This window comes from Rattus norvegicus, chromosome 20 (assembly GCF_036323735.1).
Source record: "Rattus norvegicus strain BN/NHsdMcwi chromosome 20, GRCr8, whole genome shotgun sequence".
NCBI classification, from domain to species: domain Eukaryota; kingdom Metazoa; phylum Chordata; class Mammalia; order Rodentia; family Muridae; genus Rattus; species Rattus norvegicus.
The window spans coordinates 1,593,493-1,618,334 of NC_086038.1; the positions used below are offsets into that span (position 1 = coordinate 1,593,493).

The 24,842-nt window shown below is 47.4% G+C and overlaps 4 protein-coding genes across 9 annotated transcripts; 2 read left to right on the plus strand and 2 right to left on the minus strand.

Moving 5' to 3' along the window:
* Positions 1-415: 415 nt before the first annotated feature.
* On the minus strand, positions 416-6,863 carry Znrd1as1 (ZNRD1 antisense RNA 1). 3 transcript variants are annotated; one of them, XM_008772699.4, is made up of 4 exons: positions 6,686-6,863; positions 6,443-6,537; positions 1,666-1,741; positions 416-1,216 (listed from the first exon to the last, which is right to left on the minus strand). In XM_008772699.4, exons 2-4 carry the CDS (start codon positions 6,460-6,462, stop codon positions 440-442), a joined length of 873 nt encoding a protein of 290 aa, XP_008770921.1. In that variant the 5' UTR covers positions 6,463-6,537; positions 6,686-6,863; the 3' UTR covers positions 416-439. The 3 variants fall into 3 exon arrangements, with proteins under 3 accessions (XP_008770921.1, XP_006255939.1, NP_001382085.1); XM_006255877.5 differs by lacking the exons at positions 6,443-6,537; positions 6,686-6,863 and adding an exon at positions 1,927-2,156; NM_001395156.1 differs by lacking the exon at positions 6,686-6,863 and having other exon boundaries at positions 419-1,216; positions 6,443-6,566.
* On the plus strand, positions 6,678-10,596 carry Polr1h (RNA polymerase I subunit H). Of its 2 annotated transcripts, NM_001166300.1 has the most exons (5): positions 6,678-6,778; positions 6,860-7,007; positions 7,237-7,337; positions 7,502-7,611; positions 10,398-10,596. In NM_001166300.1, the coding sequence occupies exons 2-5, from the start codon at positions 6,872-6,874 to the stop codon at positions 10,420-10,422; spliced, it is 372 nt and encodes a 123-aa protein (NP_001159772.1). In that variant the 5' UTR covers positions 6,678-6,778; positions 6,860-6,871; the 3' UTR covers positions 10,423-10,596. The 2 variants fall into 2 exon arrangements, with proteins under 2 accessions (NP_001159772.1, NP_998732.1); NM_213567.2 differs by lacking the exon at positions 6,678-6,778 and having other exon boundaries at positions 6,841-7,007.
* Positions 10,597-13,090: 2,494 nt separating this feature from the next.
* Positions 13,091-16,598, plus strand: Ppp1r11 (protein phosphatase 1, regulatory (inhibitor) subunit 11). 3 transcript variants are annotated; one of them, NM_212542.3, is made up of 3 exons: positions 13,091-13,363; positions 14,919-15,027; positions 15,398-16,598. In NM_212542.3, exons 1-3 carry the CDS (start codon positions 13,292-13,294, stop codon positions 15,598-15,600), a joined length of 384 nt encoding a protein of 127 aa, NP_997707.2. In that variant the 5' UTR covers positions 13,091-13,291; the 3' UTR covers positions 15,601-16,598. The 3 variants fall into 3 exon arrangements, with proteins under 3 accessions (NP_997707.2, XP_038954399.1, XP_006255932.1); XM_039098471.2 differs by having other exon boundaries at positions 13,092-13,680; positions 15,398-16,590; XM_006255870.3 differs by lacking the exon at positions 13,091-13,363 and adding an exon at positions 13,366-13,739 and having other exon boundaries at positions 15,398-16,590.
* On the minus strand, positions 16,535-22,024 carry Rnf39 (ring finger protein 39). Its single transcript, NM_134374.2, has 4 exons — positions 21,492-22,024; positions 19,718-19,740; positions 19,405-19,496; positions 16,535-17,887 (listed from the first exon to the last, which is right to left on the minus strand). The coding sequence occupies exons 1-4, from the start codon at positions 21,852-21,854 to the stop codon at positions 17,307-17,309; spliced, it is 1,059 nt and encodes a 352-aa protein (NP_599201.1). The 5' UTR covers positions 21,855-22,024; the 3' UTR covers positions 16,535-17,306.
* Between the last annotated feature and the right edge of the window lie 2,818 nt (positions 22,025-24,842).

Sequence of the window (24,842 nt, forward strand, 5' to 3'; positions counted from 1 at the left end):
ATGTATGTGTGTAATGGAAATCATACCACTCGGGGCAGGAGAGGTGTTTTAGTGGTAAAGAGTAGGGCTGCTCTTCCAGAGGTCCTGAATTCAAGTCTCAGCAACCACATGGTGGCTCACATCTCTAACGTGATCTGATGCCCTCTTCTGGCATGCAAGTGTATTTGCAGATAGACTACTCATATATATTAAATAAATAAACCTTTAAAACAAACACAAACAACCCAGACAACCAGAACACAAGAGACAGATTCACATAAGAAACATGTTCACACGTTTTCAGCCAGGTGGCCAAGGTGCACACCATTAATCCTAGGCTTTGGGAGATAAAGGCAGGCAGAACTCTAAGTTGGAGGACAGCCAGGGAAACTCCCTACCAACCCCCCAACCCCAAAGAAAGAGAAAAGAAACATGGTTCTGCCAGCAAAGCTCTGAAACTTTATGGATTCTTTATTTTTCCTATTTGTGTTCTCAGAAAAGGTGGTACAGCTAAGAATCTCCTTCCAAAAGGTCTTATGATTGTGCTCAAGTCCTCTTCGTCCTGAGATTTTTCCATAAGAATATCCACTTTAATTCGACTGGTACTGGATGGCTGGAAAAGTGGGTATGCAACTACCCTCTCAAACTCTTTACTCTGTTTCTTTACTTGATCATGCTTCTCAGGAAGTGGGATCTGGCTCAGGCTTTTTCTCAAGGTTCTTTCTTTGAGCCTTTGTTGTAGAAGTTCCCTTCCTCGAATCATTCGCTCCCGATGATCTTTAATTTGGAGCAGTTCTCTCTCATGTGCCTGTCTTATTTTCTGAGCCTTTGGGATGCTCTGCCTCTCTAGCATAATTTTGGGTAGTGTTATTTCACTGAGGAGTTGTGTCTGTTTCCAGGGTTTGTCCTTAAATTCTCTGGCCTGGCTTGTTCTATGGATGTGCCTTTCTATTTGCTTCTTCTCTCTCTCAGGTACCCAATAATGTTGCTTCTGTTTCTCTGTACGTGGTGGTGGTGGTGGTGGTGGTGGTGGTGGCTCCTCTTCCACTTTTGTCTTTGTTTCACCACCTGTGTCTTTTTTCATCATGTCAACTATTCTTTTATTATAATATGACTCTGCTTTTGCAAGCCAGTAGTCAAGAGAATGAGCTTGCTCCTTGCAGAGTGCTTTGCTCTCCTCATGGTACTTCTGAGTTAGCAAGTGTCTCGCTGCTGTTGTATGCACACCACCAAACCTCTGTCAAAGTGAGTTTCAGAATTTTGTAATTTTTCCTTGAAACACATTTAAAAGAACTTTGCCTGCCCTAGTACTATTATAAGGAAGGAAGGAAGGAAGGAAGGAAGGAAGGAAGGAAGGAAGGAGTCTTGGGCCAGGAGTGGTAACATGAACCTTAATCCCAGAACTCTCAAGTCAAAAGCAGGCAAACACACATCCACCTACCCCTTTTATTTTCTTTGGAGTAACAGTTTAAGTTTTATGCCTCATACTCCCAGGCAAGCCTGGGTGTTCTCAAAGTATGTAGTGTCTATCACCAGTAAATAACTAGTTTTGAAAGTATATGGGTCTGGAATAATTTACAAGAGTGGAAGCTGAGTGCTGCCTCAAAGGGTCACCTGTGCAGAAGGATTTTAAACCTTGGGTCCCTTTCCTAAGTAGCTCCACACTATAGAGTACAGATCATTTACCAGGATCCTTTTCTCTAGAGGAGACCGTTGACCTTCTGAGATCCTAGGGTCTTTGGATTCTTTTGCCCAAGCCAATCTAAAAGATAAAAAAGCAAAGATAAATTGGGGTGTGGGAGATACCATGTTTGCTCACCTGTTGTCCCAGTCAAAGATCTCAATGTTTTGGCCAAGAACAGGGGCCATTTCTCCATTGAGAAAACATTGCATTTCCCATGGCAGAAAATCTGACTACCATTTCTTATATGTGAACTAAAAGCATACCTCTTCTGTGGACTCAGTGTAAACCACTCAGAATCATTTATTTGGCACGGGTAGAGGGACGAAACAGGCTCTTTGGTGAGGGATGGCCTAAGGACACCCGGGCCATATGGTTCAGTTTCAACGCTCTTTTTGTCTTCTGAGATAATTCTAGTCTCTTGTTTGGCCAACTCATTGTCTTTCTGCACTTTGTCCAGCCAGGCCCTCTGTGCTTCGATCAGCACATACAGCATCTTTGCTTTGTTTTGTACTGAAATTCTATTCCTGTTTGATCATTTGGCCCTCTGCTTGATTGACAGTCAATCATCCTTCACCCTAAATCCATTTTGAGACTAGTCCCTGATGAAACTTTGCAGGCAGAGTTTTGTGGCCCTCTGGGTTTGTTTATCAGGCTGATGGCACCACAAGTGAAGACCACCAAGTTTTTATGAGTCATTCCTGCTCAAAGCTCAGTTTACTGTGAGGTCGCATGTCAGCCACTGAAGCTGTCCAGCACACAGGCTGGGAACTCTCAAACTATAGGCAAAAGCAAAGGTTTTGAGGACTGGCAGGTATAAAATTGAACCACGATTCTACTGTTTCCTCAACGTATGGTACAGGGAAAGCCAACTACCTTCCATGTCAATTTCCTTATTTATAAAAGGTAGATATAAAGGGCCTGCCTCTCAGGGTCATAAAGAATGAATATGGCTAAAGTATAAACAGATTACATGGCAAATTCTCAGTAAATGTCAGCTACCTGCCGTTTACAGGTAAGTCACCCTTTACAGGTAAGCCCCTTGGTTTCTATTAAGTCTTCTTACTACACTTTATCACAGTGATTCTCCCTTCCTCTGTGGAGTTTTCATTTTTACAATTCACTTAAAAGCCAATCACTATTGGGGGTTGGAGAGATGGCTCAGTGTTTAAGGGCACTGGCTGACCTGGAGGCCCTGAGTTCAATTTCCAGAATCCACACAGCAGCTCACACCTCTCTATAACTGTAGTCCCAGGGGATCCAATGCCCTCTTCTGGTGTGCAGCTATAAAGACAAAACACCCATATACATAGATCTTAAACCATATCATGGGAGAGAAAGCCCATGCCTGACACTGTCTAGAGGGCAAGAGACTAGAGGCTGGATAGGCCAAAGACCTAGGATAGAAACAAATACTATTGAAAAAAAATTAAAAGTCACTGGGTGTGATGGTGCATGCCTTTAATTACAGCACATTGGAGGCAGAAGCATCTCTGTGAGCTGAAGCCCAGCTCTGGTCTACAAAGTGAGTTCCCAAACAGCCAATACTACCCAGCAAGACCTCCTCTTGAAAAACCAAAAGTAAAATTAGCCAATTAAATGATTCCAAATAATACTCTGCTATACTTTTAGACTGGAGCCTAGCATAAAGAGCATTCATCCAGCAACTGATGGAAGCAGATGCAGAGACCCACAGCTAAATTTAGGTAGAGCTCAGGGAATCCTATGGAACAGGAGGAAAGACTGTATGATCCAGAGGGCTCAAGGACAACACCATAAGAAAATGGCCTACAGAGTCAACTAACCAGGGCTCATAGGGGCTCACACAAACTGAACCAACAATAAGGGGTACTGTCTGGGTCTGACTTAGGTCTTCTGCAAATATGTTATGGTTATACAGCTTGGTGGTGGTGAGTCCCCTAACTGTGTATATGGGGCAGGGGACTGTCTCTAACTCTTTTCCTGATTTTGGGACCCCTTTCCTCTTACTGGGTTGCCTCGTCCAGCCTTAACAACTTAATATGAGGGGATGTGCTGAGTCTTATTTTAACATGACATACCATGTTTGGTTTATATCCCTGGGACGCCTGCCCTTTTCTGAAGGGAGAGGGGAGGGACTGGGAAGAGAGGAGGGAGAAGAAACAGCAGTTGGGATGAAAAATGAGAAAAGAATAAATTTATTTATTTATCTATTTATTTATTTAGAAATCAATCACTATTGGGTCTGGAGAGATGGCTTAGTGATTAGGAGCACTGGCTACTTTCACATCTCAGCACCCATATGACCGCTCATGACCATCTATAACTCCAGTAATGAATCAGACACCCCTTCTGATCTCCATGGGCGCAAAGCGTGCATGCATGTGGCATACACAGATATACTCAGGCAAACACTCAAAACAAAGAAGTAACCCTAAAAATATTGTAAAGATTATCAATTATTTGTATCTATAGTCACTCTACAAGTGATAAGCTTCATAATATTAGAGGCTCTTATACCTAATATTTTGTCTCACTGACTTCTCAGATATTCTTTTAAGATTTATTTCTATTTTTAGTGTGTACTGCCATTTTGTCTGCATATGTCTATGTACCACATGCATGTAGTCACTCAGAAACCAGAAGAGGGTGTGAGATTCTCTGGGACTGGAGTTACAACTGTTAGCTGTTATGGCTGGCTATCGCTACCAGTGGGAGTTGAACCTGGGTTCTCTAGAAGAGGAACAAGTGCTCTTAACCAGTAGGCCATCTCTCAAGCCCTTCTTAGATATTTGCTTATTGCTTTGAGATTGAAAAAAAAAATTACCATCCTAGAGCCTGATGTGGAGGTTTTGTGACTGTAACCAGACACAGGCGGATAGGCAAGAGTACTATGAGTTCTAGGTCAACCTGGGCTATGAGACCCTGCTTCCGAAAAATAATGGCCACCTCCCTTGCACTTCTTCTTTATAGAATACATTTTTTATGTGTGAGTGTTTTGCTTGCATGCATGTTTGTGCACACTTGCATGCCACTGTGGAGGTAGGACGAAGGCATTGGATCTCCCAGAACTGGAGTTATAAATGGCTGTGGGCATCCATGTGGCATGGATGATGGAAAATGAACCGGGGTCCTCTGAGAGCATCCAGAGCTCTTAACTACCGAGCCATTTCTACAGCCAGATACTTTCATTTCTTGCACAGGGCATCCAATATGGTACTATGATCATAAGTCTCAAAATTCTAATCATTATCACACAGTAGCTAATCTTTCCCTCACAACTATCTCAGGGTTGGGGATTTAATTCAGTCGTAAAAGGCTTACCTACTGAGGCCCTGGGGTCCATCCCAGCAGGCATGCATGCACACGCATGAGCACCCCCACACACATGAACCATAACAGAAGTTTGTTACATGTTGAGGCTGGCTTGGACCTTGCTCTGTAGCCCAAGATGGCTTTAAACTCACAACCCTCCTGCCTCAGCTCCCCTAGTACTAAGATAAAGGGATGCACGACCACACAGACATGCTGTATCTTTTATTAAAGCGTGTGCCAGTCTTCCATGAAATCTAGAGCTATATACTGTAGACTTTGTATCTCTGGTTCAAGCACCGACTAGTGTATTTTCTCCATATTCTAACTTTTCATCTGTATTAAAGAGAGAACACAGATTTCAACTACACAGTCTGGTCTCAGCTCTAACCCTTACACAGGTGCTAAATATGTATTGGACAGACAGAGCTTTTAATGGGAAAGGAACGTCATGCCTTATACTGCTTGTGCAGTAAAGGCAGCGGTCAAACCACGGTGGATGTCTGAAGAATGTCCAACTTTAAAGGGAAAGTGGGGCTAATTTCTACTTTGAAAGAAGACACAGGTAAAATTTAGAGTTCAACCATCACAGTCTCGGCAACAGAGCTTTGCCAGTTTCACCCCTAAGTAAAACGACAGGGTCTGTCCTCCGGCATCTTGCTCAGGGGTTTTAACTACTTCTCCAGGGTTTAATCTCACAATAAGTGCACAGAAAGACAGATGAGGGTCTCTTCTATGAAAGAGTAGTTTATGTCCTTTAGAAAGTAGTTATGTGACTTAGCATGGTAATCAGGTTGGCTGCTGGAGGGCTGGGGACGCTGTCTTCAAGCTGGTCCTTCTTCAGTATACGTTTTCCTTACTTTGTACGCTTCTGGTGAATGAAACGACACGACTTTACATTTACTCTATTGTTCACTTACTGGATGGCAGGTATTTAAACACGGGTGAATGGGAGCTTAGGAGAGTGGAAGATGGTCTGCAAGTGAAAGCCAAGACCAATCTCCTAGTAAATCCAAAGAAGTGCTTTAATAACTAACCTCCCTCTCCCTCATCTGGCAAGTGCCTAGGGAGAGAAGAGCCCTAGTCACACCAGTTGCACCATCTTCAAATCCCTAAACTCCCTCTCACCCTCACCATTCCACACTCCTTACGAAGCTGACTCACTCAAGTGCTCAGAACTGCCCAAAGCTGACGCGAGGAAGCCGGTGTAGCCGAGAGACGAACGGCCAGGAGGGCCCAAAAGAATGCTTCTTAGCTTTGCTTTTGACTACTGAGCGGCTGCAAAAGGAAAACAAAACGGTCTCGGGAACCAGCAAAAGTTGCGGTTCTCTCAATCCAAGAGGTATCAGTTGCTCTGGAAAAATCAGTACAGTTTTAGGGGGACGCTCCCGCCCCCTTCCCCTGCTACGTGTAGGATTCCCTGCAAAAGCAAATAGTCCAGGATTAGTGCGGAGCAGGAAAATAGCGAGTGGCCTAGCACTAGCTACTCGCCTTAACTTGGTCGACGTCATAGTCCCAGACTGCGTGCCGCCGTATATTCCCTTCCGCCAGAGGTTCGGCTCCTTCCCTTAAGCGGCCTCGAGTACCTGCGCCATTAATTATGACGTCACGACCCAACGGCCACCAGGACCCGGAAGACGCTCTAGCCCGCCGGGCGCACTCGCTGCCTGGCGCCTTGGGATCGGACGCTCTAGCCCGCGGCTGGGATCTGTACTCTATCTCCCTTCCGCCTACCTCCTGCCGCACAAGGCTCCCCAGCAGCTGAGGCTCCAGGCTCCTAGCACTCCAAACTCTGCGGTCAGAGGATCCTGTGGGAGGAGGACTCAGGTAATTCCCGCTAGGGAAGCGGTGAGGAACCACCTTCAAGGCCAGACTCCTGCGCCTCAATAATAAACTCCTCTTTCCCAGCTCTCATCCGCCATGGAGCTGGCCCGCCCCTGCTCCAACTTTCAATCAGACTTGGATTTCTGCCCAGATTGTGGCTCCGTCCTGCCGCTGCCTGGAGTTCAGGATACTGTCATCTGCCCTCGTTGTGGCTTCTCCATCGATGTGCGAGGTGAGGGGCTGGTATGCTAGCTACGTCCACGATGGAGGTGACCTCAGCACTGGTTGGGCTTAGGGAGGTGAGACTCAGAACAGGAATCTGTTAGGGAGACATTGACCAAGGGAAGAAACTCAAAGGGAGGTCGTGACTCACCTGGGAGAGTGTTGCTGGGATTCGTTGCCTCTTTTGCTATTTCTACTGTTATTTTTTATTGGTTTGTTTATTTTTACTTCCTGTGCAGATTTTGGAGGGAAGGTTGTGAAGACCTCAGTAGTGTTCAACAAACTGGGGACTGTCATACCTATGTCTGTGGATGAGGGACCTGAATCCCAGGGACCAGTAGTAAGTTGATAAGGACTAGCTCCAAAAGAACAATGGAAAGGGGAATTGGGAGACCTGGTTTTGCACTCCATTCCGTGAGAATGTCCAAGGAGTGCAATAGTCTGATTTCTATGTGGAAGCAGAGACTATGATTAGAACTCCATAACCCTTCTGTTCCTTCCTAGGTTGACAGGCGCTGCTCCCGATGTGGTCACGAGGGAATGGCATACTACACCAGACAGATGCGCTCAGCTGATGAAGGACAGACTGTCTTCTATACCTGTATCAACTGCAAGTGAGACGATTACCCCTCCCATTGCCCCTTTTCAGTGCTTGCAAAACAACATTAATGACAGACTCATATTATTTCATTTGGTCCGGTTCATTAGAGGAGGGTTTGTAGCCCCTTTTTATTTTTATTATTTACTTGGCGTTTTTCAAGACTTAGAGCTCACCCAGGCTGGCTTTGAACTCTCAACCATACAGCCTAGGTTAACCTCAAGTTTCCTGCCTCTGTTTCCTGAGTGCTGAGATTCAAGCATGTGCCACTGCAGCTGGCTTGTTAAAAAGACTGTTTATCTTTTAAAGTTATGTGTAGGTGTTTATATCTGCATATTTGAACGTGCAGGTACCCACCAAGGCCAGAGACCTTGGGTCCCTGGAGCTGGAATTACAGGTAGCTCTGAGCCTTTGGATGTGGGTGCTGAGAACTGAACTTGGATCCTCTGCAGATCCTCCTAAGCGTTGAGCTATCTCACAGCCCCCCCAACACCCACCCCCTTACTGTTTTTACAGCTAGTTTTCTAAACCTATTAAGATGTATGAAAAGAGAGCTATGTGTGGTAATGTGTGCCTCAAAAGGAGGATCGTGGTTTCAAGGCCAGCCTGAGCTACACAGGCTGTCACCAAAGCAAAATGAAAACCAAAGCTTCTAGGAAAATTTAAAGCACAGGAAGTAGGCATTGTTCTGCACAGTTGGACAACATGCTGAAATTTTACACTGTGAAGGAGTGACTTGACATAATCTTGCATGATTCAAAGGACGTGGTCTGGATGGTTTGGAGCAGTCTTGTCTTGGTTGTTGTGTAGTTCTACATAATTGTGTGGCTTTCTGTGCTTTTGCTTTTTGTTGTTTTCCTTTCTCCTGGGGGTACCGCTTTAATTCTCGGCCTCAGGCATGTGAAAGAAGTGCTCTGCACTCAGTGGTGCCCCGAGCTCTCTTGTATTTGTTCTCTTTAGAATTGTAATTAATGTTTTTCTTCTTCTTAATCTTCTTATGCTGCTTCTACCTCTGAGATTCAAGGATTACAGGCGGGTCGGTGCCACCATAACTGTTCTGAGGATCCAACTCTGAGCTTTGGGAGAACTATATAAGCACTCTTACCAGCTCAACCACATACCAGTCCCTTAGGTTTCCCAAGCTGAGACTTGACTTACCTTTTGTCAGTCTGGAAATATATCAGCCATTATCCCATTCCAGTATTGCTTGTCCCCCATGTCCTCAAATTTCTTATTAGACTTTCACATCTCTCATCTTTGTATTTTCCATCCCATTTCTGTTTATAGAGTCTTCTGGGTAATTTCTCCAGATCTTTCTTACAGAGAGGTCAGAAAAAGATGTCAGATTTTTCTCTTCAGTTTGTATGTTTGTGGTGGGGAGAATGTTGTAGGTGTAGTGTATTTATGTGTTCATGTGGATGTATGCATGTATTTGTGCATGTGTATATTTGGTAGCCAGTGTTAGACACTGGGTATTTCTCTCTCTCTCTCTCTCTCTCTCTCTCTCTCTCTCTCTCTCTCTCTCTCTGTGTGTGTGTGTGTTTTGAGACAGGGTTTCATTATATTCTTGGCTAGCCTAGAAATCTTTGGAGACCAGACTGGCTTCAAACTTCCAGATACCAATCAGCCTCTGTCTCCAGAGCGTTGGAATTAATGTATGCCGCCACTTCCAGTTCTCCACATTATCTTACGAGGCAGAATCTCTGATCCTGGAGCTCAGACTAGGCCGGTTACCCAGTCAGTGCGTTTTGGACATTCATTTTCCCACTGTCCCATGTTTCCCAGATCTAGTAGAGCCCATTCTGTACATGTGGACTACCACACCCAGAATTTTCTTTACTTTTAAATGGATCCCAGGAATCCAAATTCAAGTTTTCATGTCTGTGCAACAGACCCTTTCCCAGCTGAGCCGTCTCCTCTGCCCTCCCCTTCATTACTACTTTTTTCAAATGTCACGAACCATCCAGTTAGCTTGTGAGTCATTTTAAATTTTCAATCATTTCACTTAACACTTTTATGTGTGTGTGTCTTGCTTGCATGTGTGTAAGTGCACTGTTTGCATGTCCGGTACCCAGAGAGGTCAGAAAAAGATGTCAGACTCTCTGGGACTGAAGTTAAAGATGGTTAGATGAGCCACCAGGTGGGTGCTAAGGATCAAACCTGGGTTCTCTGCAAGAGCAACAGGAGCTCTTAACCAGTGAGCCAACTCTCTGCACCCACTAATCATTTAAAGTTGCCCCTTTTATTCTTTAAATGTGTATGTTAAGTATATTAAACGTGTGTGTGTGTGTGTGTGTGTGTGTGTGTGTGTGTGTGTGTGTGTGTGTGTGTGTGGTGATTCTAAGATCCACCGTTTCTGTGGATCTGATACTGTCTGTTTCTGCTGATGTCTTCACGGTATTGTTTTGCTTTGCAATGTTTGACTGTGTGCTACTTATTTTATGACTTGAATTCTGGGTCTCTTTCAGTGTGGGTGAACCCAGGTAGCGTTCCCAGCGTTTATAGGGTTCTTCGAGAAAGATCTGTTCCTATTGTTTCCAGCTACAACCTTTAAAAAAAAAAATTATGGGTTACAGTTTAGCCTTTTCTTTTTCTTGGCTAGTGATTTTCTGTCCTGGGAAATCTTTGCATACTTCATAGTAAGAATTAGATACTGGTCACCGTGAGGTTAGAGGTAAAGGGTGGTTTGGGGGACGCTCACCCATCCCTGTCATAAGAAAAACGTCCTTCATGGGTTGGATCTCATCTCAGACTGCTAGAAATCCTTTTCGGTTAACTACAACATGTCTTCTTTCTCCATAGGTTTCAGGAAAAGGAAGATTCTTGACCCCTTTTTCTGGCAGCTCAGCGGCAGTCCTTTCCTCCTCTTGGACGTGAAGATTCTGGTCTTTGATGCCTTCTTGGTCTCCTCCGGTTATCAGGCTTTGTTTTCAGAATAAGATCATCGACCCAGAGTACTCCTTCCCCTTGTCGAATTTACTAAAGTTATTTTTCTATGAAACTTTGACGTTATCTGTGTCACTCTAAATCTTCTGTCCTGGTCGGGCACTGGTGATATTTGCCCTGTCACGGATAGACGGACAAGGAATTCAGGGCCAGCCTGAGCTACCTAACAAGCTAAAAAAACTAAAAAAAAAAAAAAAAAAAAAAAAACCCAATAATCGGTCTCATTCCAAAGGGAATTTAAGTGAAACAGAGATCCAGCTATAAAAAAAGAAAAAAACTATAATAAAATAATGGAGTTGGGCATGAGGCTGTTGTGGGTCTAAGAGATTCCCAAGGATCATAAATAAATTTTAATAAGAGGCTTTATTAAGTACTCATGGCACCAGGACTGCAACTGAGAGCACTCCCAAGATGCAGCATCAAAGCCTATAAAGTTAAAAACCACCAGATTACATATACTCTGCCTGCATGTAGGCAGAGTCTAATTTTAGCATTAGTGTCTTAGCCATTGAGCAGAACAGGTAAATTTGGGGTTAAAAGTTTTGTGGATGGGGGTTGGGGATTTAGCTCAGTGGTAGAGCACTTGCCTAGCAAACGCAAGGCCCTGGGTTCAGTCCCCAGCTCTGAAAAAAAGAAAAAAAAGTTTTGTGGATGGATTGGTGTCTCTAGTGCTCCACTGGGGTTCCTCTCTGGCTACAAGAGGTGGGCTCTTCAGAATTCATATCCCCAGTGTAGTGTGAGTCATAGCAAAGGCCACCTCCATTGATTCTTGGGTGCCTTCCCTTATCCCTCATCCTGGAGAGAGCCCCCCAACCCTCCACCTCCTCACCCGTTAGTTGCAGATTTTTTGTTCATTTTGATGGCCATCCAGCCATCTCTCCTTTCCCTCCTGGCACCTGATCCTGAACCCATTCCCTTACCTATCCCCCTCCTTTCCAGTTCCCTCCCTCCATCTGCCTCATGACTATTTGATTCCCCCTTCTAAGTTAGAGTCAAGCTTCCTCACTTGGGCCTTCTTGTTTAGCTTCTTTGGGTCTGTGTAATGTAGCATGGTACCTGTATTTTATGGCTAATATCAACTTATAAGTGAGTACATACCGTGCATGTTGTCCTCTGAGAGGCTCCACCCAGTTGCTGACTCAGACAGATACAGACACCCACAGCCAAACAGTGTGTGGAACTTGGGGACTCTTATGGAAGAATAGGAGGAAGGATTTCAAGCCCAGAAGGGAATAGGAACTCCACAGGAAGACCAACTGAGTCAACTAACCTGGACCCTTAGGGCTCTCAGAATCTGAACCACCAAAGATCATACGTGGGCTGGACCCAGACCTTCCCCCACGTATGTAACAGATTGGTTGTCATGTGGGTCCCAAACAACCGAGTGGGGGCGACCCCAAAATCTGTTACCTGTACATGGAATAGGTTCTTTTAGCTGGACCGCCTTGTCTAGCCTCAATGGGATGGAAGGCACCTAGCTTGAATGCCAGGGTGGGATACCCAGGAGGGCTCCCACCAGCTCAGAGGAAAAGGGGTGAGGGGATGGGAGAAGGGTTGTGAGAGGGACACAGTGAGCAGGATATAAAGTGAATAAGCAAAAATATAAAATTTAAAAAACAGAATAATAATGTATTGGGTGGTGGTAGTGTAGGCCTTTAATCTCAGTACATGGGGAGGCATAAGTAGATGAATCTGAGTTTGAGGACAGCCTGGTCTACTAATCGAGGCTAGGGCTATACACAAAGAAACCCCGTGTCTGGTTAAAAAAAAAAAAAAAAAAGGTAAGTGGGCTGCCAGGGTACAACTTGTAAAAGCTAGGAGCTTACAAATTAAAGGCCTTTTTTCACGTTTGGTCTCTCAAGCACAGTAAGCCTAAATGTAAACCATCACAAGGCCAATAAAAAAAAATAAATAAAAAGCGAAACCGGTATACATATGATACATATATCCTATCTAAATTTAGTTTCTCATTGTAAGGAAACAAAAACTGGAATTTTGGGACGGATGGTGAAAGATTCAACAGAACTTAACCAGATGAATTTGAATTTTTCACTCTGCCCCCTGCATCTAGCCCTTGCATTCTTCAAACAGAGAACTAAACAGCAGTCTGGGTGTTTCACACTTTTATCTTAGGGCCTACTACAGTCGAATAATTTCAGGTTTAGTGTACCCTCACTGAGATATCAACAAACAGGGAGAGGACTAGACCCCAGTGCATTTCCTGCTCCCGGAAAACCGTTTCTCGACAGAATAGTAAAATGGAATTTGGCCGAGATAGAGTCCCTGTCCCACCTATTTTTTTCACGCTCAAGGATACAGCAGGTAGGGGAAGCGTCGTGGGCACAGAGAGCTCATCCCCTGTGCCTGCAGGGTTGACCGGCCAATGAACTTAGGCCCTGGGCCGCCTGGCCCCACCCCACAATGACGTAGCTTCTGCTAACCTTAGCGTCTGCGCTCTATTGCATTACGGCGGAACTAATCTGATGACGCCTGTTTTGGCCCGAGCGGTGCTGGGGAAGAGAAACTGGGTTCTGCAGGATGCGTCACACCCGGAAGTGAAAGGCCGGAAGTGGGGTTGGACAGGTTTTTCCCCAGGGGTGGGGAAGCAGAGGCCCTGGAGGAGTAGGGGAGATTAAGAAGCCAGAGCATCCTGGCCTCTACTCCGAATCGTGTACCGGTTCTCTTAGATCTCAGAGGCGCAGAAAAAGGGAGGGGTGTCTCATCCTGGTTCCTCGCTTTTCGCTTTAGCCATGGCGGAGGCAGGAGCCGGGGGGCTGAGTGAGACCGTCACTGAGACAACGGTTACCGTGACAACCGAGCCCGTGAGAAACGCGGGCAGGGGGGCTGTTTAGGGGTCTGGGAAGCACTGGGAGGGGGATGGGGGTCTGGAAAGTTGGAGGGTTTGGGATCTGGGACCTGTGGGGTTTACTCTTACTGGGAAAATCGGAAGTGACTAGAAATGCTTGGAGCGGCTCAGATGGTTCAAGTGACTCGTCAAGGATTGTTTAATCTGCAGTTACAATTAGAGTATAGGTGTTACGGCTTGGGGTGGTGGTCTGTGTACGTAATAAACGGAAACTGGACCAAGGAAGGTACTGGAAGGAAGCGAAACGCCATTTGAGAAAGCATGGTTTTGGAGGCAAGCGTGCAGAACGAGTACTTACCAGTAGTGCTCGCCAATAGATAGTCATGGAATGGGTGCGTGTTAAAGCGGAGGGAGGGAATGAGGAAACAAGAAAATAAGGTGAAGGTAGTATTTTGACATATCAGAGAGGAGAGAAGCAAATGAGCAAACAGCCTTTGCAAAACCAAATTGCTTTCAAAGGGAGAAAGATGCGCTGGGTCTAATAATGTCTGGGTTGAAAGGGGCTTAGTTGTTTAGTAATTATTACCAGAGATGCCAGGGTGTTAAAGAATAAGTGAATACGATTAGGGAGCCCTGGGCTTGAAGATGAGAGAAGAATGAAGGCTCTCTTTGTAGGAGGAGAATTTTGGATATTTGTTTTATTTTGATGTGTGTGGATGTATGTAGCCTGAAGTCAATCTCAAATGTTTCTCAAGCCTGGCATAAGTTTGTTTGTTTCTTTCTTTCTTTCTTTCCTTCCTTCTTTCCTTTCTTCTTTGATACAAAATCTTTTTTTTTTTTTTTTAAAGCTGGCCAAATAGGCTAGACTGGCTAGCAAGAGATCTGCCTTTTTCCACTTCTCCAATACTGGAATTACAAACGTGCACCACCATCACCACATCTGACTTCTTGTTGTTGTTGTTGTTGTTGTTGTTGTTGTTGTTGTTTTCTTGATTTTGGGAGATCAAACTCAGGTCTTCATGCTTGCAAAAAAAGAACTTTACCAACAGAGATGTTTCCCATCCCTGCTTGCTTTCTTTCTTTCTTTCTTTCTTTATCTTTTTTTTTCCACAAGAAAAAAGCTTTACCAAGTTGTAGAAGCTACTAAATGCTTGGATTACATGCCTTCAATCTCTTTAGAGCGAACATGAATCAGAGGGGTGGAGAGGAAAGGGAGGTCAAAGATCAGTCACAGGAAAAGGGGAAAATAACAGTCCTACTATTCATATCACCAAGGGTGATGTGGAAGAGGAAACAGGGAGCGTTGTGTCCTGCGTTGCAGATTTGCTGGCATCTACCCTAGGTTAAGAATTGTCTTCCTTGCATACTATTGGTTATCGAGAACAGGAGTCCATACTCCCCACAAACAGGCTAAACACATGTCCTTTTTTGACTCCCAGCACCTGGCTCCTCCAGGGGCATGGTGCGTGCTACTGACTGAGCCACAGATGACAAAAGAGGAGGTTCCATGGGAAACGGGAAAAGTCAAGAGGAAGTGAGCTAGATGGGCCCATACCTCTTTAACTTTGCAGGAGAATCGGAGCCTAACCATTAAACTTCGGAAACGGAAGCCAGAGAAGAAGGTGGAGTGGTCAAGTGACACTGTGGACAATGAGCATATGGGCCGCCGCTCATCGAAATGTGAGTGTGTGTGTGGGGGCGGGGGGGTCCAGCGGGCCCCGGCCACCATCTCTGATTCTGGTGCTTTACAGCCCCTCAAGTTCTTGGTTGGAAAGAAAACTGGGTGGGAGTCAAACTCTGCAGAACCAAAGCCTGGGGGTGGGGGCTGGGGGAGCCATGGCAGCATGGAAGGCAGGTGCCTCCAACTCTCTGAGGAGACAGGACTCATAGGTACCTGAGTACCTGGGGAGGAGGCTAAGGCAGCTGGATTCCAGGAAGTAGGAGGAGACAGTGGTTGAGAGAGGATTTCTGAACATACATGGTGGAAATGAGACTGACCGGGCACTATGTTCTTCATCCTTCTTAACTGGCGTCCTCCCTCTCCGTGCAGGCTGCTGTATTTATGAGAAACCTCGGGCCTTTGGTGAGAGCTCCACCGAGAGTGATGAGGATGAAGAGGAAGGCTGTGGTCATACGCACTGTGTACGGGGTCACCGCAAAGGACGGCGTCCTACAACCCCAGGACCCACCCCAACCACTCCTCCACAGCCTCCTGATCCCTCTCAGCCCCCTCCAGGACCTATGCAGCACTAAATCCCTCTCACCATTCATGTGTCTGCCTGGCCCCAAATGTATCCATCTGACATGGGGACTTAACCCATGGTCTGGTCCCTTCTCCCGCCCCCTTCTTCCCTCTCCTGCCTGATTGAGAAGAGGAAGAGGAGGGCGGATACAGACCCTGTAATTCTGACTTGCTGCTGTTCCAGAACCCAGGCTTTGGGTTCTCCCAGCCCCTTCTTCCCTACAGTTTGCCCCTGTGCCTGGGATCCAGGCATCTTGGTCCCAATTTATCCCTTTTGTTCTCACTGCCAAACTACCTGTCCTGGGATCCAGTTATTTTGGCCACCTGCACCCTCAGCTTGAGTCCCAAGCACTTCAACTGGGTTTCCAACTGTCCCAGCTTTCACTGCCAGGGTCCCAATCAAATTCCAGGCAATCTTGTACCCCAGCTCTGCATATTAATCCTGGCTTGTGGTTCTTCCATTGACGCAGTTTTCCTAAATCTTAGTTCTTGCCTGTGGGATATAAGGTTGTGTGGAGACCATAGGGCTCCCTGGCCCTTCTGCTCCTCTTACCCCTTCTGGCTCTCCAGAGGAGTTAGGAGAGGTCTTTGTCATTCACACCTCTGATGGGAAGTGGAACCAAAAGTAGTCATGTCTTGAATATAACATTTCTGACAAAGCTAGCTGAGACCACTGACCTAGAGTCAACGATTCTCTCAGCCTTTAATCTTTGAGCCTCAGCATTGGTGTCCTGGCGGCCGGACTCCCTAAAAGGAAGGAGGGAGAAAGCAGAGAGACGAGGGGACAGGCCCCTGCAGTGCACTCCTACCCTTTCCTTCCTAGGCCTTGGAGTCTGCCAACCCAGCTGTCTTGCTCTCTCAGCCTCCCCAGCTGGTGCTGGGACCTGGGTGTTATCCTCTAGGCTCCAGCTGTGCACAGCGCAGAGATCAGCAAAACCCACGGCACCACTTAGATCTCATTTATTGACACAGATGCACAAAATAAATAACCCAACATTGCACAACGTGTTAAATACAGGCCCATTTATACACAAGGGAAGGATGGGGGCTATACAGAATGTTTGGGATGTCTGAGTTGCCCCCAGCCTGAGAAGGGAGGTAGCACCATTAGTTCTTTTATGTGCAAGATAAAGTTCCAAGAGGGTGTTCATGGCAAAAGGCCACTAGCATAGGAAACAGTCATAAATGGAAGGTAGACTGGCTTGCATACACATCCCAGAATTTATGTTTTAGGCTTCAGGTCTGAGCTGAGTGTCTTAGCTATGAGTTAAGTGTCTTGTTTTTGGAGGACTTTTTTTTTTTTTTTTTTTTTTTTGAGGAGAATCCTCAAGAGTGGACAAGAGCAGGAAATTCCTGCTGTGGATCAGGCCCTGAGCCTTTTGGGATTGGAGGTAAATTAGGACTGTTTCCCAACACTGGTGGTACAGAGCCTCTTTCTCTATCCTGGCCTAGAATGGTACAGAAAAAAGATACAAGAGAAAGGTCTTAGATCATGGAGACTCAGCTCTAGGCTGGCTTAAAGGCACGGGTGGATGTACAAGCCAGTTGAGCTTTTGATTTGGGAGAAAGTATGAGTGGGCAAATGGTGCTTATTAATACTCCTGCTCCAATGGGTGCACAGACAAGGCCGCTGAGATATGTGGGGATTACTGCACCGAACAGAAGTAACCTCGAGGTCATCCAGACTAGGCTAGGATAGGAACTAGAGACCTGAAGCTCAGGCTTCTCCTGGCACAATACGCAGTGGGGCGCGGGGGTCACAAGTGCAGAGCAGTGGGAAGACACGCTCCCCGAGCGGGCCCGGCGCCTGGAAGGCGAAGAGCAAGTCCAATGAGCGGCCATCATAGAAGGCCACACGACCCCGCTCCCAGTCCAAGTCCACGCGAATGCGCTGCGGCGGGGGCCTGGCGCCACCTAGTAGAGTGGGCTCTGGAGCCGTGAGCGCCCACAAGCGGCCGCCGCGGCCCTCCACGGCCCATATAGCCTCGGATGGGCACAGCTTGATGAGGCCCTTGCGCGTCACGGACTCCCCCGCAGCGCCCACAGCGTAGCAGCTCTCTCCTGCGTCCTCATCCTTCGCCAGAGAGTCTCTGAAGCACGCGCCTTCCGCGGTCTCCACCTCCCAGCAGTGGCGACCTGACGCGAAGCCCTGCGCACCCAACACAGCCCGGAGCCGATCGAAGCGCTCGGGGCTGTCCAGCGGCACAGGCGTTCCGGGTGGAGCCAGACTCACGCCGCGGTAGTCAGAGGAGATGAGCAGATCACGATGTGCAGTGCGAGGGTCGAGCGTCAGGTCAGCTGCAGAAGAGGCGACAGGGGGAATATCACATGAGAAGTTTCTTAAATCCAGAGAGAGAAGAGTGGAGAAGAGGTACTCAGAAGATGTGCGCAGCTCAAAGGTCGACTGGGATCGGAAGAGACTAAGCTACAGAGCCACTCTGTGCTCTGATGTACAACCACTTTTGTGGAACTGGACTTGGACAAGGAACTGGACTTGGTCAAGGAACCCAGCATGCAGACCTGAGGGAAGGTTGATTTGTGGTGTTGGAGGAAGAGTGGCTGATAGGACTTCTAAGGAGAATGAGGACTAATACTTGAATCTGCAAGCCGACTGACTGTAGCGGCTTTAATCCCAGCACCCGGGAGGCAGAGGGCAGAACTCTGTGAGTTCGAGGCCAGCCTGCATAGCAAGTTCCAAGCCAGTTAGGCATAGTAAGATCCTGTCTCAACAACAACAACACAAAAACCTTGAATCTTCGGCATCTGGATGGGGTATGGGAGCCAGGTCAGCAAGACTACTAAGAGATACTGATACCTGAGAGAAACTGATACCTGATAGGAACCAAAGTGACTAAAGGAAGGGCAAAGGGAGAAGAATCCAAGGTATCCAGTAAAACCAGCCCATTCACCCTCACAGGACACGCCCATTTCTTTAGGAGGTGTGGTCAGAGGAGATACAGAGATTGCCGAAGGGACCAGAAAGAGTCACTGGCCTTGTAGGTATGGGGTGCTTTAAGAAAATACTTGTGGATTAGGAACTATAAGCAATTTGGATTAAGTAGGATGGAGGGGTGACTAAGGGGTGCAACATCTGAAGAACTACCTTGGGAATGCACACAGAAGGGGTAGAGGTGATGCTGGAGTCTTGACCCCTTTCTGAGAATGGGAGTGGGTAGAAGCAGGAATTCCCGAGAGTGATCTGTCTGGAGGTACACAAAAGCATGAGGGAACGTGGCTGCGATCTGAGGAATTAAGGATATTGTTCCGGGTTACACTGTGCTTCCTCTCCAGGCATAGAGTTACATATGCAGAGCCTCAGTCCATTACAGGCAATGAACAGAGGTACAAGAGGTCCATGCCAGCCTGGGATACATAGAGAGAGATTCTTTAAAAGGGTGTGTGTGTGTGTGTGTGTGTGTGTGTGTGTGTGTGTACGTGGGAAAATGATTTTCACAAAGATAATCAGGTAAAAGAGATTATTACTGTGGGCCTTAATGCAGTATGACTTCTACCTTAAAAGAGAGAGGAGACACTTGTGCACAGAGACAGGTACCTAGAAGGAAGCCCAGGCAAGACCATCTGTGGACCAAGGAAGTGTTGAAGCTTCCAGAAGCCAGGAGAGAGCACAGAACAGATTTCTCCTTAGCCCTCAGACTCTGAAGTGCAGACGGTCGTTGTCCAAGCCACCCGTTTGTGACACTTCATTATTCCCGCTGTAGGAAGTCAAAACTGATACCAAAGGGGACTTGAGCATTTTTGAGAGCTAAGAGGGAGCGAACAGAGCATAGATTATGATCCGCTCCCTGTCTCCTCACCTGTCAGTCTGTGAAGCATGTTTTTTACCACGGGGTAATCTTCAGGGAGATCCTCCTCTGAGTTAGATGACTTGGGTACCGGGACATCGAATCTGGAAAGATGAGGGAAGGGTCAGGAAGTTATTAGCATCCCTGCCTTCCGATGCTGCTTCTGATGATCCCGACTCCTAACCCACTCTCTTGTCACAGAAATAGGTGAGGCTACACTCCGGAAAGCCCATTGGTATGTGGAGGTAAAGATATGGGCCTGGAGAGAAGGTCATGGCTATGTTGTAGGTAGTGGAAAGGAAGAAACAATAAAAATGGAACTCACCGTCTCCATGTCTTTCTCATATCCTGGGACGGGCAGAAGAAAACACGGGCGTGAGTTCATACTGTGGGACAACCTCCCCTCCGCCTCAGGTGAGCTCTGGCTGCTTGATACCCTCCCACCTTTTAAAACCACCCTCCCAACACTCCCCCATCCACACCCACCCCACTCTGCTCTATCTATCTCTTCCATTCTCCCCTCTCCTTTCATGACTTTTCTGTTCATTCCAAAATCACCTTCTTCATCCTGAATGTTATATAGGCCTTCTCCATCCTTCCATAGCCTCAACATAACTACTTCTTACACCTTGTTTGATCTCCCTAGGCCCATGCTCTCTGTCAGTTCTCTAGTTTCCGGAGTATATTCCAGACAAACATCCACCCCTTCACCACAAAAAGGAAACACACACCCATATTCCTTGAGCTAAGAGTTATTATATAAAAGCCTAACAATAAAGCTGCTTTCCTTCTTGTCTTTAAAGCTCAATGGCGTTTATTGGGCTCTTTGTTTTATTATGTCTCTGTACCCTCAGGCCCCTGAAGTCAGAGGTGTCCCAAGAGGCCCCATAGATTTCGTAGAGAGCCATGGCAGCCAGAAGAGGGCGCTGGATTCTCTCCCCTCCAAACACTGGGTTTCCTCCATCCCTCTTTTCTGATGCCCAGAGAGGAAGGCCAGTGTGGCAGGAAGGAGAAGAGAGGACAGCAATTACACCTATACTAATTAGGCCTGTGAAGCCTTCAAAGGGCGGAAGCCAGACCCAGGGCTGGAGGTCTGCTAAGGGGGGAAAAAGCCAGATGGATGGTCTTGAGGGACCATAAAGAAATAGGAGTGGTTGATGTCCAAGGGGCTCAGGGAGGGCCTAGTGGAAAACTTTATGGCTGCAACGTGGAGACTAGCAAGAGATCTGCCAGCTGTTCACCCGGACCTAGCCTCCACCTGTTTCCGCCTGTGCCTGGGGATCTGGGAGGAGCTGAGAACAATAACAACCTACGGTTCTGGCTAGGGCTTGTTAGGGGAACCCCTGCCTCACTTCAGGCATTTGAATTTGACACACACACACACACACACACACACACACACACACACACACACGCCAGTCTCCTAATTTCTCACCCGTCCACTCGTGCTTTTTCTACACCCACTGTCAACCTTGGTTCCAGTGTTTTCTGTACCCAGTGTCAACTTTGGCTCCAGTGATTGATTCTCTGAACATTCGGTCCTATATCCACCCTCCCTGGGCGCCTCCTTTTCCTAACCCCGGTGTGTCTGCATCTCACTTCCCTTTCTGGCTCCCACCCCCGGCTCTGCAGGAGGCTTCTCAGATCTTTAGGGGACTCTGCGTACTAAATGCCACCAGCTTGTTTCTGCCTCTACAGCCACCTCCCTCCAGCTCTGACAAGACTCTCTCTATCCAGCTCCCCACCCCCACCCCTGCTGACCAAGTGTCAACTCCTTTTTCAAACTACTCACTCAACACTTGGCCAGTCTTTCTCCCTCCCTCTCCCTCCCCTCCCCCTTCTCTCTCCTTTTCTTAAAATTTTTTATTTAAAATTTCTTTCTCTTTTTCTCTGTATTCATTCCTGTAATAGAACTCGCCATGTCTACCAAACTGAACTTGAGCAATCCTCTTGCCTCTGCTTTCCCGGTGCCAAGTTATCTGCTACCTACATATCCATTAGGGCTTTAGAGCGAAAAGCACGGCTCCCACCTTTGCTAGGACACCTACAAAACCTCTTCTTCACCAACAATCAGAACCCGTGAAGGCGGATCGCCTTACCTCTCCTTGGGGATCCAGGCAGCCCATGGTGGGGATGCGGCCGCCGCGTCGTCTCCCGGTCCGGGCCCCGGGCTCGGCCAGTTTCTCACGCAGCCCGCGGCTGATGCGCACCTCCACTGCAAGTCGCACGTTAGACCTCAGGCTGCGTCTGGGGCACGGCTGACCACAGCAGGGGCAGGACGGGGTCGCCTCCTCCGAGCCGGGCGCCGCCGGGGACCCCCAGCAGCGCGCCAAGCACGAACGGCAGAAGCTGTGCTCGCACGCCAGCAGGACTGGGTCCTCGAAGGGGCCCCCGCACAGCGGACACGTCGCCAGCTGCTCCAGACGCTCCACCAACCCCGGGCCCAGCTCGGGAACCTCCATGGAAAGCAGGGGTCCCGACGCAACCTAGTTCGCAGCCGCCCCGGAGCTCGCAAGTGGCGGACCACGCCCGCTGCGTGCTGACTCGACGCCCCTCGCTGCGCCTCCCTCATTCACTTTGCACCCCCTATCTACCCCTCTCCCGGGCTGCCTTGGTTACCCAGAGCGGACTCAGAGCGTCTCCTCACCACGTCAGGTTTTATAGGGAGGGAGGAGGCCCCGTGCAGGAGGTAAACAGCAGACCTTGCGTAATGCCTCATCTGGTTCTCCCGCTTCCCTAGTAGGGTTTGGGGGAGCAGGGTGTGGAGACTGAGACACCTAGGTTCTTGAACCTCGGAGGTGAGCACCAGGGCATGCGCCATGGCCAAGGTGGCAATATTGGGTTTGGTAGCCCCCGTGAGTGAGTCCCTGAAGAACGTGAATCTCCCCGTTGGCCTGTGGTGTGCTTTTGGTGGGCAGGATGCCCAGGCTCGCTCTTGGCATGCGTGCCCAGATTGCCAGGGCATGAGTCATCCCAGGTGGCTGGCACACCTACATCTGGGGGCTGGGGGCCCGGAAGCTTTGGTACTGGACTGTGTGGCTTTGGCAGGCCTTTGAGTGTTGGCGTGTGGTTGTCACTCCTGGCGCCTCTCTGCCTTCCATCCTCCTGCCTTGCCTATTAAGGTCTGGGTACACGGCAGGCTTTGGGAGAAGAGCTGGAGGCAGGCGCCTACACACACCCGCATCTCTAGTTCAGGCTCTGCATCTCTCTCTCTCTCTCTCTCTCTCTCTCTCTCTCTCTCTCTCTCTCTCCCACCCCCCAGTCCCCCATCTCTCTCCTGGTTTCCATTTTCTCTATCCCTTTCCTTTGTGTTCTTATTTTCAACTTTCTTGTTCCCTTTTTCTTTTTGTGTCTGACAATAATTTATTTAAAAAGATCTCAGAGACCCAGAGACCTGGATCATCAAAGGAGGACCATACCTAGATCTTCTGACCGTGCTACAGAAGGGAATCAACTTACCTTGTTTGTTTTAAATTGAAATGGCAGACCCTGGGAGCTCCCTTCTGCCTTCTTTTCTGATCTTTCCGTGTACCCTCTCTCACCTCTCTCACCATCCCTTCCTCATCTCCCCCCTTTCTTCCCGTTCTCCTCTTCCTAGCTCCCCTTTCTCATTTCCAAGCCTTTCTGCCTGGAGTTTGGGAATTTCGGAAAAAACTTCTATTTGTCCCTGCCTGTGACCATGTGTATCATGACCACTGTTGCATGTGTATCATGACCCTTGATGCCCAACTCTAGTGTGAATAAGTCTATAGATACATTCATACAAACAGGCATTACGACACACATCACAGTAGTCTGGTAACATTGAACATCACAGCAGGTTGTTGAGGGTCAGATGGACGTACTCAACCAAAACACCCAGGGAGGGACCTTGTCATTAGTTTTATTGTTGTTGATAATAACACAACAAGGCACCGGGGCCTTACAGAGCAGCAGCCCTTTATTGAGCACCCCCTCCAGGCACTCTTCTTCCTCCCCCATAGTACTAGAGAGGTACTCAAATGTGACACCATGATAAACAAACCTCCCAGCTCAACATCAAAACACACCAGCAAAATTTGAGGCTGGGTGTGATGGTGCATGACTACAATCCTAAACTCGGGAATCTGAGGCCAAAGGATTGCTCTGAGTTCCATGCCAACTCGGGCTACATATGAAACGCTCTCAAAAAACAACCACCATCCCAACTTAAAAAAAAAAAAGAAAAGAAAGACCCAACACAATCTAAATCCATTTTGCAAAAGATGCATTTCTGTGCAGGTAGAATGGTATCATGCCACACAAGACACTTTGTCTTAATTCCTAGAAAACTGAAGACATTGCCTTACTTAGAAACGGAGAATTAATTTGAGGTCGTACCATGTTTGATAATCGGTTGAGCTTAAAGTAGGGAGACTGTTCTAGAGTAAATAGGTGCCTCCCCTGTAATCACACGAATTCTTAAAAGTGAAGAGTGAGGGGCTGGGGATTTAGCTCAGTGGTAGAGCGCTTACCTAGGAAGCGCAAGGCCCTGGGTTCGGTCCCCAGCTCCGAAAAAAAGAACCAAAAAAAAAAAAAAAAGTGAAGAGTGAGAACAGAGAGGACAATGAGAGAGCTAGTAGCACAAGAAGTTCTCAGACTGATATTGCTGGTATATATACATACATACATACATACATACATACATATATATATATATATATATATATATATATATATATTCTGGCATGGCAGCCAGAAGAGGTCATCATATTTCTTGAAGCTGGACTCAAAGGCAGTTATGAGTCACCCAGCGTGGGTGCTAGGAACCTAATTCAGGTCCTCTGCAGAAGTAGCAAGTACTCTGTGCTAGTTAGTTTCATGTCAGCTTGACCCAAGCTAGAATTGTTGAAAAGGAGGGAGCTTCACTTGAGAAAATGCCACCATAAGATTTGGCTGTAGGCAAATCTGTAGGGCATTTTTCATAATTAGTGATCTGTGAGGGAGAGGCCTCCACATGAGGGAGGTGGGCTGGTGGTCCTGGGTTCTACAAGAAATCAGGTGAAAGAAGCCATAAGAAGCAAATAAACAACACCTTCCACGGCCTCTGCATCAACTCCTGCCTCAAGGTTCCTGTCCTGCTCGAATTCCTATCCTCACTGCTTTTTTTTTCTTTTTTTCTTTTTTTCGGAGCTGGGGACGGAACCCAGGGCCTTGCGCTTGCTAGGCAAGTGCTCTACCACTGAGCTAAATCCCCAACCCCTATCCTCATTGCTTTTGATGATGAACTGTTATATGGGAGTGTGGGCAAAATGAACCCTTTCCTCCCCAAGTTGTTTGTTTAGTCATGGTGTTTCACCACAGCAATAGTAGCTGCACTGGCTGGCTTTGTGTGTCAGCCTGACGCAAGCTGGAGTTATCACAGAAAAAGGAGCCTCAGTTGTGGAAATGCCTTCATGAGACCCGGCTGTAAGGCATTTTCTCAATTAGTG

Excerpts from the sequence above, each read along its gene's own strand:
- Polr1h (NM_001166300.1), top strand. The coding sequence starts at position 6,872 with ATGGAGCTGGCCCGCCCCTGCTCCAACTTTCAATCAGACTTGGATTTC. Across the intron at positions 7,008-7,236 it reads CTTCTCCATCGATGTGCGAG|ATTTTGGAGGGAAGGTTGTG; the intron begins GTGAGGGGCTGG and ends CTTCCTGTGCAG. Across the intron at positions 7,612-10,397 it reads TATACCTGTATCAACTGCAA|GTTTCAGGAAAAGGAAGATT; the intron begins GTGAGACGATTA and ends CTTTCTCCATAG.
- Znrd1as1 (XM_006255877.5), bottom strand. The coding sequence starts at position 2,156 with ATGCTGTATGTGCTGATCGAAGCACAGAGGGCCTGGCTGGACAAAGTG. Across the intron at positions 1,742-1,926 it reads ACACTGAGTCCACAGAAGAG|ATTGGCTTGGGCAAAAGAAT; the intron begins GTATGCTTTTAG and ends TTTATCTTTTAG. Across the intron at positions 1,217-1,665 it reads CTCTAGAGAAAAGGATCCTG|AGGTTTGGTGGTGTGCATAC; the intron begins GTAAATGATCTG and ends TCACTTTGACAG.
- Rnf39 (NM_134374.2), bottom strand. The coding sequence starts at position 21,854 with ATGGAGGTTCCCGAGCTGGGCCCGGGGTTGGTGGAGCGTCTGGAGCAG. Across the intron at positions 19,741-21,491 it reads GCCTGGATCCCCAAGGAGAG|GATATGAGAAAGACATGGAG; the intron begins GTAAGGCGATCC and ends TGCCCGTCCCAG. Across the intron at positions 17,888-19,404 it reads CATGCTTCACAGACTGACAG|CTGACCTGACGCTCGACCCT; the intron begins GTGAGGAGACAG and ends CCTCTTCTGCAG.
- Ppp1r11 (NM_212542.3), top strand. The coding sequence starts at position 13,292 with ATGGCGGAGGCAGGAGCCGGGGGGCTGAGTGAGACCGTCACTGAGACA. Across the intron at positions 13,364-14,918 it reads TTACCGTGACAACCGAGCCC|GAGAATCGGAGCCTAACCAT; the intron begins GTGAGAAACGCG and ends TTAACTTTGCAG. Across the intron at positions 15,028-15,397 it reads GGGCCGCCGCTCATCGAAAT|GCTGCTGTATTTATGAGAAA; the intron begins GTGAGTGTGTGT and ends CTCTCCGTGCAG.